The following is a 15,409-nucleotide window of genomic DNA, read 5'->3' as shown; positions in this document are numbered from 1 at the left end:
GATGCAACGGCTGCGAGAAAGTCATCTGGTAAATATTTCTGTTTTGAAATTCGCAGTGAAACATGTCAATATAAAGAAATAAAAAGCAGGGTTTCCTGCTTCTTCACTAAAGTGAAAGTGTAATCTGCAGATATGATAAGTATACATATTTACATTTTTAATGTATGATAGAGTAGTAACTTTTATTTGATAAGAACTTCTTCTATAATAATTATGGCAAGAGATGCAAATTTCGCTACTTTTATTCAAAATATTTTAGTTTTAATTATAAACTTTACTTGTAAGTTTTCTTAACATTATAGTTATTTGGAACTTGATATCAAAAATTTGATGTGTTTGATGCAAAAAAAAAACAGATATTCATGTAATAGTGTTTTAATAATAAATTTTATGGACTACCTAAAAAGATAGCTCGCTTAGAGTAAATTTTTATAATAATTCGTGAAATAATTTGAGAGAATGAAATGTTAAGTATTAAACATTCACTAAATTAAATGTTCACATAAAATGTATTCAAGTTAGATAGAAGAAAAATACGCCTCCTATAAGATCCTCTCATCAACAGAGATTGAACATATTTAAAATATGCAAAGAAGACATCTTTCATTACAAGGGTTATGGTCGAATGAGTGGTGGGCTGATAAATAAAAAAACAGCAAAATTGATGTGTTTTGATATACAAGATTTTTTACAAAAAGGCCGGGATAAAAAGGATGTTAATGCAATTTAACCTGCTATATTTAAGTAATTCCTTTGACAGAGTAAGTAATGATATAATTTTAAGAACATTAAGTTTTTATGGTGTAAAAGGAAAAGAACTAAAACTAATAAAAATTTCTTAATAAATAATAATATTGTCATCATTATATTATGAAACAAATTAAAATATAAAAATAAACTTAATACGAAATAGAAATCAGATATATCCTGAAATATTCAATCGTCAATTTTCTTGTAACGCTTTTCGCTGAACTGACGGCAACGCGATTCTACATAATCAACGATCTAATAAGGGTTCAATTAATAAATGATGATGTCGGTGTATCAATTATTACAGGAGTATGCGTCAGGATATGCATAGTCATATGATGACTATCAGATTAATCGTATTTTGTGACATAATTTGGGTAATGAATATGTTTATCACTTATCTTATCACATACATTTAAAACGAAAGTGGTAGTAACGAGCTGTCAATGTATGTCTAAAGGTTTTAATCTTGTCACTCCTTAATAGACGTTTTTGAATTTCTAATAAAATTAATTAAGAGCATACTTTTATCTGCGCGGATAGGCGACAAGAAACAAAAAAAATATAGCCTTGCTTTCAAATGTACATATATATGTATATATGTATGACATTGAAGATTTTCCAATATAGCTAAAACTATCTCTTTCATAGTCACTACGACAGTCAATGATTTCTGATTCATGACTGGATCAAATTAAAAAAGCTCGTACTCTGCTAAAGATTACAGTTTTGGACATGCATTTCTGTCCAAATATATTGATTGTCACTTCATAGAAAAGGCAATTAAGAAATAACAACACACTTATTAAAACTGGGCTAGTTAGACCAACCATTAATATACATCACAATTGTTACAATTTATAACAACGACAACCTCTTAGCTAATTTAGTTCAGTTACTTTATTGGGGATGTCTTTCCGTTCTTTGTAAAAATAACTGCATTCTCACTCCGAACAATGCTCTGCTTGTTACATGCCACTACACCAGCTCAAATGGTTTTGTACTTTTTAATCTACGGTAACGTTGGTGATTATCCAGTACTTTAAATATTTCTGCATTCTTATGTAGATGAAGCCATTCTTCGTGATTATTTATGTACTTTTTGATAACTTCCTTGACCGTTAGGATGTTTAGGTCTCTGTGTTTATCACTATTTCTTACATACCATGAGGGATACATACCAGGAAGAATATGGTTTTCTTGCGCACGCCTCCAGAGTTGTTTACCATATAATCGTGTAGGTTTTAAGATCTGATTATTTGCCATAGTTTTGTTGAATGATAGGTTAGAATCCTTTCTATTAGCTATTTATGTTTTTAACTTTATTTTTTTTAACATAAAGCAAATTGGTGTCTAATGTCATGCATAAGTATTTTGCACTGTTATTATACAGAACTATTTTTCTGTTGATAGTCAAAGAAAATATTGTTCTTTTTTTGGAAGCAGCTGCAGTATTTGCTCCGTGATTAGGTCGATCCCTAGTGCTGTTTTAGGATTTACATTACATTTTATCTCTTCAGCTATTTCTTTCGGACTAACTAGATTGGTACTTCTGTTGGGCAGTCGTGTCCTTTCATAATATGCTTTATTTCTCTGGTATTATCCTAAGCAGCTGTTTGTATTAGTTTGGTGAAATTCTCTGATTGCAAGTCTAATTCCTCAGTAGTTTTTAAACTAATCTTAGGATAAATTCCTGTTTGTAGTTCAATTCTAAAATATTCCCATATCGTAGTTTTATTTACCAGACTTGGTTTTGATTCTTTCTAATGATTCTTTCACTTGACGTTAAGACAGCTGAGTGATCTGAATCAAAGACAAAATTTACAGTTTTCCTTGAGGCAAAGAAATCTAGTAGATCCAGAATTTTTTATCGGTGAGCTAATATGTTGTTATTTCTGTGAAATGGAAAATTCCCAATAGCTTTCCCCATATCTTTTCAATTAGTAATAGTCTGCCTCACTCCGCAATCAGTATGCTTGATATTGAAATGAAACCCAATTATAAACCTTATAATGCAAGAATGTTTTATTGGCTTTCTTTTTTCTTTACTCTGTTTTGTTATGATTAGGTAGTTTGCTCACTTTTACGTCGTTATACTGCATCAGCAAAGATCATTTGATCAGATATGTTTTAGTGATCTCTTCTTTTTTGCAGCAATTTTGTAATGTTGTAGCCCTTATTTGTAGCCCCTTACAATTTGTACGTTTTGGTGGTTGCTCTTTTGGCTTGTGCAAGTAGCAGTTAAGTAATTTCCGTTAGGAAAATCCTCTTAACTTATTAATTCGTTGAACTTGCGTTGATTGATATTTGAAAATGGTTTGTCCTCTACAAACCATTTAATATTTTATCAATATTTTATCCTACAAGATTTCCAGGGAGAGTAAACAAAGTCCTTCATATACTCAAATTTTACGTTAAATTAGTCAAAATAATTCCATTTAAATCTAAAAGTATTTAATAATTGTTGTTTTGGCTTTGATGTCCACCTTCTCAAGATTGATACATACTTGGACGACTTTAACTCCAAAACCACCATAATTCAAACAATAATTAATTTATTCAATTTATACCTAAAAATTACCTAAAAATTATCCCACTGAGGCAGTTTACGAGGCTTCACAACTGCTATCTGTTCCTCTATTATATATAAGTCTTGTCTTGGATAGGATATTTGGCGGTAAAGAGTTGCTGAACGATATGGATCATGCACAGAATACTAGATCTAAAAATTACATGTCTGTGTGGTTGACTCGTGTGCGTAAAACAGTCGGACAGCGATCCTTCAGGTATTTTTCCCCTAAAATATATAATAAGTTTATGAGATATGCACTTGAAAATGGTTTGTCATTGGGTCCAACCAACCTTAAATCTTCAATCAGAGCATGGCTTCAAACTATTAAGGGCACAAACCTCTCAGCCATTTTGGATTTAACTTGATTTGAGTGATTTTTTGTTTTTTGTTTTCCATATATATATACGTACACCTAATTCTGTTTTTACGCGAACTTTTTTTACGCGAATTTGATATAACGCGATTAATAAAATACGGAAATAACATCAAGCAAATGGCATTAAAGATTTACAACCAGATTAAAGAAGCGGAACCACAAACATCAGGCGAGAAAAGAAGAAAATTTGAATTTTCTGCTAGTACGGGATGGATGAATGGTTTTCTACAACGACACGCGTTACATAATATAAAGATAAAGGGTGAAATTGCATCTGCAGATGATGTAGCAGCTAAGGAATTTCCAGCAAAACTGGCTAAAATAACTGAAAAAGGTGGTTACACTCCAGATCAGGTATGGAATGCGGACGAAACAGGCCTTTTCTGGAAGCGTATGCCAAATAGAACATACGTAGCTAAATCCCAGAAAACTGCCAGTGGGTTCAAGGCGGCCAAAGATCGCGTAACCTTTTTATTTTGCTCTAATGCGTCTGGAGATCGAATGTTGCTTGTTAATCGAGCTCTAAAACCACGGTCTATGAAAGGTGTAAATTTAAATACCTTATCAGTACACTGGACAGCTAATAAAAAAGCCTGGGTAACTAGAGAAATTTTTAATGAATGGTTTGTCAAACATTTTATCCCAGAAGTGCGTCGCTATATGAGCGATAAAAGTCTTGAATTTAAGGTTCTTCTGATTATAGATAACGCACCTGGCCACCCACACATAGAGCACCCGAATGTTGAATTTTGTTTTCTTCCTCCAAATACTACTTCCTTGATACAGCCGTTGGACCAAGGAATTATTGCAACCTTTAAGACCTATTACGTAAAGCAAACATTTCGATACATTTTAGATAAATTAACAAATAATAAAAATGTAACGGTCATTGACGCGTGGAAGAACTTTACAATAAATGACTGCATCAAACATGCTGGATTAGCACTATCCGAATTGAAACCATCAACTTTGAACGCATGTTGGAGATCTCTTTGGCCAGAATGTGTAAAAAATAAAGATCATGTGCCTTCTAATATGGATCAATACCCTAATATCACAGCCTTAGCTCATGAAATAGGCGGAGAAGGATTTGCTGATATATCGTCTGCAGATATCGATGAATTACTAGAGGATAAGGCACTTACTGATGATGAAATCATTAGTTTAGCGCTTGAGATTCCCCTTACCTTAGATCTACCCTTACCGCAGATGTAATCAAAGAAGGACTACAACTCGCTGCTAAATTATGCGATCATTTTCAAAAGCATGATCCTATTGAAGAAAGATCTACAAAATTTCAACGAGACATTAAATTATTAATGGGCAGTTATCGTGAATTGTATAACAGCCTTATCAAACCTGGAACACAACGATCGATAACAGAATTTGTGACTAGAACCACTAACGCGGCAGTACAGCTTGAGAAGGAAAGCGCATCGAAAAGTGATAGCAATTAGAAATTAATTTTCGTTTTTTTCACTAAATAATGATTTTTTCTTTACTTTTATTTTATTATTATTTCAACTTATGAATTATTTATTATTTTTAAGTAAGTTTTATTAAATAAAAGCACATTAAAGTAACCGAATTTATCTTTCTTAATCATAACATTTTAACCGATTCTTCAAATGTCGGAACCTATCCCGTATTTTTACATAAATACCGTATCTTTTTTTACGCGATTTTCTTTTACGCGAATTTATTGGGAACGTATCTGTCGCGTAAAAACAGAATTAAGTGTATTTATGTTTCTTAATTGATAAAATATAAAAATATTATCATTTTGGTTTTGTTTTTCTAAAGTATTTAAACTATTTAATTAATCAGTGCGTGCTGGCGTTGTAAATTGTAAAACCACGCGCAACACTGCTATACAGCAGAGTTAGTGGTGTATATCTTGTGCACTCAACGTGCCAGTCTAATTTATTATATTTAATGGTAAAAATTTTGTTTGCTTTTTTTTTTTTTATTTTCTTCGTTTTTGCTTTGAGTTCATGAGATGCTCCTTTTGTTGTATTAGTGTAAAATATAAAATGTAAAATGTAGAAATAAAGGGCTATAATAATATAATAATAATAATATGGTGAGTCAATTGTTAAGATAATGTCTCTAAAGATGATGAAATAAAATACCCAAGATTCTTATCAAAACATTATCAATTTTTTTTCTTCAAAATCATTCTATAACATTTTATTGTTTAAATATAAAATTTTTAAAATCAAAAAATTCCTTCTGTGACAGTTTCTAAAAAAAAACTTTTCTTCGAATGATCCAGGGAAAGATTCTTATTACAAATCTCTTTAAGGTGGATGATAAATGATCGAGGACCAGCCGTGATCTATTGATTAGCTCGTTAAGGCACATTCCAGCGGTCCAAATCGGTCCTGAACCATACCTATTGTTACTGAGGACCACATGGGTGACCGCGGTTCTGGTCGCCCGTAAGAGATATATGTATATATAATGAATTCAATGTATTTATGTATTTTGTATACGATATCCCGTGGGGCCATTGTTAATAGTGTAAGATTGTGAACTACAATGGGGCCCGGGGAGGGAAAAGGACGGCTTAAGATCGGCGGACATCGGAGAGACAGGGATGTGGGAGTCCCCGTTTCAGGCGTGGCCTCCTCTTAACGATGTCATTTTTACGTGTTAGATGACTCAAATTGGTCCGTGAAAATTAATAACCTCCTTCTTAACTCAAAGCCACCTAAGGGTGACAACCGAACGGTCTCCTTCATTATCATAAAGTAATTAATGAGCTTTGTCTTCAAATACGAGAATATAAATGAAGAGAATAGAAGTAGTGATGGAAAAGAGAAATCTTTTTATTAATTAACACAGAGTATTGTTGGAATTTGAAAGATTAGAAAGTTGTTTCTAAACGCTTTTTATTCTTATCAGCTTTTATATAATATTTTATGCTTTTGATGAAGTTTAATTTTTCTTTCTCGTTTATTTTATCGTTTGAGAAGGAGTTAAGACCGAGTAGAGTCATATTGTACAAACATGTCAATTGGATCAATTGAAAGAAATACGTTCAATAAAATACCTGGGCATAAATAAAGGATAATGATTCATGGAAACCACCTACGAGAAGAAGGGATAGAGAAGAGTTAAACGCGTATCAACCCATTATCGAAGACCCAACAACGTCCTTTTCCTTTCTCTCTTTCTCTCTCGCTGTCGTTCTTTATGTGATTGTTTATTCGAAGATGGCTATAATAAACAATGTTACTCCGAGTGGGTAATTGCAAGCGTTAATGAATTGCAAGAAATGCACCTCTTGGCAATTTAACAAGTGTGAGATATTCGCTCGTTTATAATTGAAGTTATATTTTATACAAAACAAAAATCTCAATTAACTAGGTACTCAACTCATAAAAGAATTATAAAGCAAATTATTTTCGCTTATAATTTTTTTTTAAGTGTAAACTCATAAACGTTACACCTGTAAATCATGAGTCTCAGTCGTAACACATCGAGAAACATTAACGCATACCTTTGGGCGAGATCGATAAGAGCAAATCGACGATCAAAAGCTCTAGCTGTGGCTGAGTGACAGGTCGGGGGGATCGTCGGCGGGGGGCTGAGGCTGAGGCGGCGGCGGCGGGTCCGGCGAAGCCCCAAGAACACCTGGGGCCCCGATGCGAGATCTACCGATACCATCTATCGGCTATAATTAATTGTGTTTTTATATTTTGTTTAATCATTCTATTAGAAACGATCTTCAGGGCGAACACGAGCTCAAAAAAATTAAGAAAAAAAATAAAGATTAAAAAAATTTAAAAGAAAAAAAGGAGTGGGTGATTCACATTTTTTAAATGCTTTAGTGTTGCTTTAAATTTTTTTTAAAGGTGCGTTAAACGATTCGTTCGATTAGCGGTGACTAATTACCCGAGGTGATTGCTAAGATTAGATGATTTATTACCTGGAAGTTGGTAATAAATGTAACGAGATAGGATTAAATAGTTAGCGCTAAGGATGTGTTATCGTTGATGTTGCAGCAATTAAGGCTGATTATAAATCTAGATCATAATCAGCTAAGTTAGCTGAAAAAAAAAGAAAATGTTAAATCGATTTCTTTAACAACACATTATTTGTTTAAAGTAAATTGAATCTTTTAGTATGCGAAAGTTGTAAGGGATTGGTTTCAACCAGGTAATAAAGATGCGTTTATGCGGCTATAAACTATAAAATGTGTTTATACCTGAATATAAGAAAAACCTTAAAAGGAAGTGTAAAACTATGAATAATTTTTGTTGCTAATTTTATTACCAATAAAAAATCGCTACATACAGTATTTTAATCGTAACCATTCTATGGTCATTTGAAATCACTGAGGGGTCTCTGCATAGAGAAAGAGAGATGATAGTTAAAGATCTTCGGGTTTTCTTCGAACAGGAGGCGAACTGCTGAGTCGAGAAGGTGAGGTACCGGCATATCGATCAGATGGTTAACCCGCGGAGTTCCTTAACGCTTGTTTTTATGTTTGGACGTTGTGATCATTAGTCAATGTGTCCGTCCGGCCGGGCACAATTATGATTTAGTTATGCAAACAAGCGGGGGTCAGCCGGGTGATTGATAGACAGAGCCGGATCGCACTTGAGGCGCCTAATACCCGCCCCGTCTTTACCTTGTACCACCTTCAAGACACCACGTCGAGCAGGGCCTCGTATACCAGACCAAGAATCGATCGTGCTAAAATTAATTGTAATCACATATTATAACGGGTAAATAAAGTTTGTATTAAAAAAGAAATAATCGGCCGTTAAAATTTTAAACTTGTATTAAATACAAAAGTAATCATAATTATAAGATTAGTTTAACGAAACTTTTAATTAATAGGGCAACTTTTATTCGTTAAAAGTTCCATTAAATTAACAGGAAGACAGCTGATTTTAGATTGATTTTAATGACAATTTTAAAAAATGTTAAATATATAAAAAAAGCAGTATTCAATAAAAAAGGTAACTAATAGTTTTAATTATTAGAGTTAAGCAATTCAAGCAAGTCTAGGCTTAATAACTTTAGCTTTATTTGTTACTTTTGTCTTTAATAACTTTTCGGTTGAAATTGGTACTAAATATAGATTGCCTTTGGCCATTTTTAATTTCTTGGAAAAACTTAATACATTATTAGATAAATACTCTACCAAACTTGTCGGAAATTACATAACCTTAGTAGCTGTCACATTAACCAGAAACTGTGTTTAAACGTTTGACATACGAGCTTTTTCAGTTAACCAGTTTCAATTGCAATACAAATTATATGAGGTACGCCAGATCGCTGTTGAACTTCGGTACATACATGGTTTCTACACTGTACAGAATATTCGGCACCAAGAGATTTATAATTGAAGTACACAATTGTATATCATATGGCGATAAAGATGCTAAATAAGAGATACCTGGAACGAAATTACTCAAATACTAAATGAAAATTGGGACGATACAAGAGATTTACAATAATAGGCAACTGGTAAGTAACATTAAAAGGTGTTTTGTTCTATTTAATTACTTTGTTGCAAGTTTTTACAATAAATATAAAATAATAAAAAGAATAATAAATAGGTTGTTTAATTAAAATTTAGTCATGTTGACAAATATCTAAAAATATTTAGTCAACAATTTTCTTTTTTCCAATTAAGGATGTTCAAAAAACGTGGAAATATTTATGAGAATATTATAAACGTGAAAAGATGAAAAACGGAGATATGAGAAGAAGAAGTGTTGCCAAAACAAGTAAGAAAGTTCCTGTATATTTTGAATTGTTGAATTTCTTAGCTGTTAAAAATGTTTCTCGACTGATCAAAAGTAATGTGGACTTCACTCAGTACTAAGATAATACACATTCACAGACATTATTTCAGAAGCTACTATCCTCGCACAGGAAACAACCAATGCAAATACAACATTACGTTTTCAAATTAAAATACCAAGATCCTACTCGTCTGCAAGACAGCCAATTCTAATAAAAAAATTTGTTATCCTTGCACTCAGAAATGAACCCCATGGTTTCAGGTTATGAATATTTTGAGAAACATTAAGTATAAAGCTACACCATATATACAGTCTATATCAGTCTATAAGAAGGGCTTTTGTGAAGTTGCCTCAAATTATAGGCCGATATCTATAATTATAGATATCATTCAGGGAAGCTAAACGAAAGTTCAGAAAAAAATTATAATTCCAAATCAGCCACACTTGCTATCTTAGTGATCTTATACAGAGTCTACGGCCAATCAACATTTTATGATTTGACTATGTTAATCATGATATACTATCAAACAAATTATTCCATCTAACTTTTAATATTAACTCAATGAACCTCCTTCTTTCTTGCCTATACAACCAAATCATATACTCTGTCAATGAAACATCGAGTTCCACCGGGTGCGGTACTTGGGTAGCTGGGTATGGAATATTGGACAAGTTTGGAGTAGAAAAAACACTAGATTAAAGAACAGCAAAGGACATAAACTCACCTTGTCTAGGGAATAATGAAACATCGTTTAGATCCAGCAGGTAGACACAGAACCACATATATACAATCAGAACACTAATAGATAAATCAATAGAAATGGGTATGGTTCTGTATCTAGCTATAGTGAATCTAACAGCATCCTTTGATACAGTCTAGAAAGAAGAAAAAACTATTTATCCAATGTTTTTAGAGATCTTCTCTTCAACTTATATTCTCCAACTGTTTGTCTTGATATCTTTAGGTTCATGTACAAAGACTCCCAAAACAAGTCGACCAAACGTATCTTATCTATATATTATCTACCAAGTTGACTCCTTTAGCCACTATTATACTTTACAGTCGAACGAAAAATTACTTTTTTTCGAATTTCTATAAACGTCTCACTCGATTTTACATCAAGTTTTACTAATGAAAGTCTTAAATAATTATGTGTTGATCAAATATCGATATAGGTAGTTAATAAAGATGAAAGCCTATAGGCGATTAAAAAAATCTCAGATCTTTTTTGAAGAACCTACCAGGTTTGAAATATTATTATTTATTAGCTCTATTCCCAGAAAGATACCTCTTTTCTGTCCCTTCCAAGATCATTAGTATAAATCATCTGTGGGTGTTTCTTGTGAAAGACATTCTTTACCGGTATTAACAAGTCGTTCACTGAATTAAATAAGAATTTAACTTACTCAGTTTATAGTCTCGCTCTAAGTTGTGTATGAACCAACTATTGGCCTCTGTTCCCTTGTTATTATCATTCTTTGTTTTGATCAAATCTGGATTTTCACCAGTGGATCGTCATTTTCTTGAATACTTATAAGTTCTTGTACTATTGTCAATTTAAATCTAAATATATGCAGGAGAATTTGTCGTTATTAATGATGACAATATCAATGATTAATGGTAATTGTTTCATTTCTACTTAATCTCAACTTTTAAAACATTTTTTCAATATTTGAGATTGTTTTTCCGTGTCAATTTGAATTGCCGCAACTTAGGCTTCCAAGAACATCTACATATACAGCCTTTTTTATTTGCGGTGCATTTCTTGCCCAGGGTTTTACAGGGAATACTAATTTCACCATGTCTTCTCGTGAGTGCCACAGCCAATAAGTATTATGATTTTTACGAAAATTGAATGAACAGTAAGAATCAAGAGCAAGAACAACTATAGTTGAGAAGTATTCTTATATCGAAGACCTAACATGAATGAGGATGTTGGAATCCTCATTTTTCTGTAATCTGATTCTATTGCTAGTACATTTGGATTAGTGATTTCTCGATGTAGTCGTTGAAGCTAGGTTTCGTAGTCCTTAAATTTCGTCTTGCTACGATGGATGTTATAGCACCAGGTGTTGGCCTTTACGTTACGGGTGGTGGCGCCCTCATCGGGGTAAAAACAGGATCCTCAGGTGAGTCATGCATGAATTTCTTCTTTTACTTTTGGATGTGGTATCCCGGACAGGTTTGGTGGGATTGTGTAGTCTTAGCACTTTGGCTACATGGTTACTAATCAGATTACAGTAACTAGGTATTACTATTTTATGTTGTAAGGGACAGAGAAACTTTTTTGTGGTGAAAAAATATTGTCAGAATCATTATATAAAACTTTTTCATGACAAATATTTCCAGAAAGGATTGCTTGAAATTTCTTTCCAATCTATTTTTAATTATTTAGAAATAGAAAGTTATATAAGTTAATCCATATGATTTTTTATTCTCGTATGAACTCTTCTTTAAGAATTAAATATTTATTTTGATGAGTCACATTTATTGCTTTCCACTGTAAATAACAAATTCATGTAATTGTTTATGAAATAGAAAGACTTTAATGCGAATTTAAAATTAATTACATTTAAATTAACAGATTCTTCAGCGAACTACGTATTAGTGTTAAAATTATGAAACCGATGATTAACCTTTTACATTTTTTTTAAATAAAATTGTATGTAAGTTCAAATGAAAAAATTTAAAGATAATTTTATACACGCCCATCTAAACGTTGCATAGCACAAGAAATTCCTGATCGATTTGTGGTTTGTGTGGTTTCATGTACATGACACAGAAAATGAGTATGTAGGATCTAAAAATGTCATTAAGTCATCTATAATGATGTCTTGAAATTTCAATCTGTAGATTACAATGTGTTTAAATTTGACGGTTTCAGAGAATTCTAATACTGTATAAATAAGAATCTTTGAAATAGTTATGCATAGAATGTAAATTAACGATAAGGTTAAGAAACGGGCCGTTAACGCATCGAGTTGCATAACAATGTAAATTTTTTTATATGTAATTTAAAAGGGAAAAACCCACGTCGCACGGCGCCAATTAATGAAGCCGCCGAGATTTGCACGAAGGAATGTCTACGCGTCGATGTCCGTATTAATAGCCACAACTTTGTAGATATCTGCCCACAAAACGCAACAATTTAAAATAGACAACCACTATTACTTTGAACAATATGCGGTTTTCAAACATCTAACCATATTTTTCTTATTTCCTTTTTTACAAATACATCAAGTTCTTTTTTGGATTGGTGACGAACCCATAGATTGAAATGAATATTTAGTAGAGAGAAGGTGGGGATGTTGAACATGATTATTTATGGTGAAAGGGCTGAAAAGGCCACTGCGTTGAATTATGGGCGGCCGATTTAATTTCCGAAAGGAGCGCGCTCGCGCCATAATTAACGGATATATCACGAATTCAAATTAGCGGAGTTTAATCTGACAGGGCGCAGCGGAGCTTCCGGTGCCCGCGCCCCGTTGTTTTAACTCTCCCGGCCCTGTTAATTTCCGTGCGCGCGAACTGATACCCGGCCCGATGTTTTACATAATTGAGTTGTAATTGTTAAATGGACCGTACGTTTTCAATGTGACCCCATTTACATACATAACGCCTCTGGTATCTAGCTTATCCACCACCGCACTTTATTCATATTCGTTAAAAAAATTAGCAAATTAAGGTAAAAATTATTTACATATTTTTCGAACGTGGCAACGAAAAGAAGATTAAAAACCACAGATCCAACTGGTTCAAAGAAATTCTTGATTGCTACAGCATCCTCTCTACCAATGGAACCAAGATTTCAAAAAGATGTGGTTTATGCAGGACGGAGCATGACTCTATCGGACTAATAGAGCCTTAGAAGACATACTTTATAGAGCTTATTCTGGTTTTGGAGTACCCAGAGAACTCAAAACAGTTATTCAGGAGGTCATCAAAAGCATCGATGTTTCGACACATCATAGCTGTTGATGGCAAGCATATTGAACTTGTTCAGCTAAATTAAAATATCTGTAGTTACTTTTAAAATCTTAATAAAATTTTTGAACTCGAAAATTTGAATTTTGTTTCAAAAAGCTCAATAATTGTCAATCAAAAACATAAACACATGCTGTAGATTTTGCTTCCTAAGACAGTAACATTTTTATTTCAAAGCTCTTTATTTAAGTTAACTTTTACCATTGGTAACTGTTTACAGCTGCTGTTTGTTTAATCCGAGTTTACCTTTGTTTTCCGTTTTGCTTTTTATTTTAATTTTATTTTTAGCGTATCAATTTTGCACGCGTAGCGTGTCGTTCGTTCCATTCGTTATTTTCTTCTTTCGTTTTCTTTTTACGTCGTGTCGAGGGAGAATAGAGGGAAACTTTAAATCTAACCATATGTTTTTTTCTTTCTTTATTTTTCTTTGATATTTTGCTGTTATTCATTTGGCTTTATAGTTTTGTTTCTTATTTTCCTGCCATGTTTTCACTGGAATACTAATTCTGTTGTATCGTCCTTCACTAAACTTAAATATTAATATTGATCAATGAGCTATCGATAACATATATTATGATGATAAGGTAATTAAATTTAATTTCCTTAATCTGTACTTTTGAAACTGGTTTTATTAATTAAGTCTGACTAGTTTCGGCCCATGGTCATCCTCAGAGACTATTTTTACAAGAGTTCACAAAAAAGTCATATCGTTAAATATTAAGTTTACAAAAGTTACGTAAGTATTCAAATAAAATTTAAAATTAAAGACAAAACATTACAAGTTGACACGTTAAAAATGAAGAACGTTCTTCGAAAACATCTCTTTTTGGTATAGTTGTTGGAAAAGCTGGAAAAACCTGGTTATATTTATCAACAAATAGTGTGCCAAATGATGATTGTACTCAATTAAGACTTCCCAAAACTTTAGATGATGGCTATGATTGCACCATTTCTAAAAAATTTTAACTTTCCTACAACTACGTTTTGATATTCCTGGGTGAAAACGGTGGGGTATATGAACAAACAAAGAAAGTAGGTAGTTTCTACTTGCTTTGAAGTATCGACATCAACGCTTGATTTTTTCTAATAACTATACGATATTATTCTGCAAAAAGATGAAAATAAAGAAGGATTTGAACTTTGAATAGTACTGACACAGATAATTTAACAATTTTAGGTCGTGATGATTAAAAAAGGCTACGAAGGTGATAACAAAATCTCTTGCTGTGTAATGAAATTTTATGAGAAGGAGAATTTTGAATTTAGTGACATTGATCGGTCGCGATGACTATCGCCAGATCTAAATGGTTCATTAAAAACTTCATTGCACTGCCCATTGACTCGTACAAGACAATCCCGTCGATTTTTTTATTGTTTTCTTCATAACTAATTTCAAAATTTTGCTTCGGGTAGGAAATTTTTTGTTGGTTGTAGTATTACCAGTATTACCAGTATTACCATTTGAGAAATTACGAAAGTAACATAATTTACCTTTAACAAATACGTTCCAATTTCTTAAAAGCCTTCAGAAGCTGTTGTTTCAAAACAAATAACATTTTCCAGGTATCACTCGATTAGTGCAGAAAATATGTGTCCAAACTTATTTTGGGTACAGTTTGTTGGCGTCATGAGGCAAATGACGAAAACACAACTGTGAGTTGATGCTATCAATTCACTGTAATTGATTGATGTAAAGGATCTGAATCATTTCCACAGCTAGATTCATCAGGTTTGTTGACACCTATTGAAAAAAGTCAACAAAATTTTAAAAGATAGTTTAGGGTTCAAATGGCGTTAAAGAAAAAATTATATATTGCCCATTGAACGGTATGTACTTAAATTGTTACACTACCTAATAATGCAGCATATTTGGACAATCTATGGCCATAGAATATCCAAATGTGCACATAACTCTTTTAGAAGCATGTATTTAGAAGAAGATTTATCACAAATTATGGCCG

At 32.6% G+C, this 15,409-nt stretch overlaps 1 protein-coding gene across 1 annotated transcript; it reads left to right on the top strand.

The window, feature by feature from the left end:
* Window positions 1-3,815: 3,815 nt before the first annotated feature.
* Window positions 3,816-4,913, top strand: LOC139429691 (tigger transposable element-derived protein 1-like). The gene has a single exon (XM_071195626.1). It carries the CDS (start codon window positions 3,816-3,818, stop codon window positions 4,911-4,913), a length of 1,098 nt encoding a protein of 365 aa, XP_071051727.1.
* Window positions 4,914-15,409: the final 10,496 nt, after the last annotated feature.

This window comes from Onthophagus taurus, chromosome 1 (genome assembly GCF_036711975.1).
Source record: "Onthophagus taurus isolate NC chromosome 1, IU_Otau_3.0, whole genome shotgun sequence".
Lineage (NCBI taxonomy): Eukaryota > Metazoa > Arthropoda > Insecta > Coleoptera > Scarabaeidae > Onthophagus > Onthophagus taurus.
The sequence above is the reverse complement of the archived record's forward strand: the minus strand, read 5'-3'. Positions and strand labels throughout refer to the sequence as shown.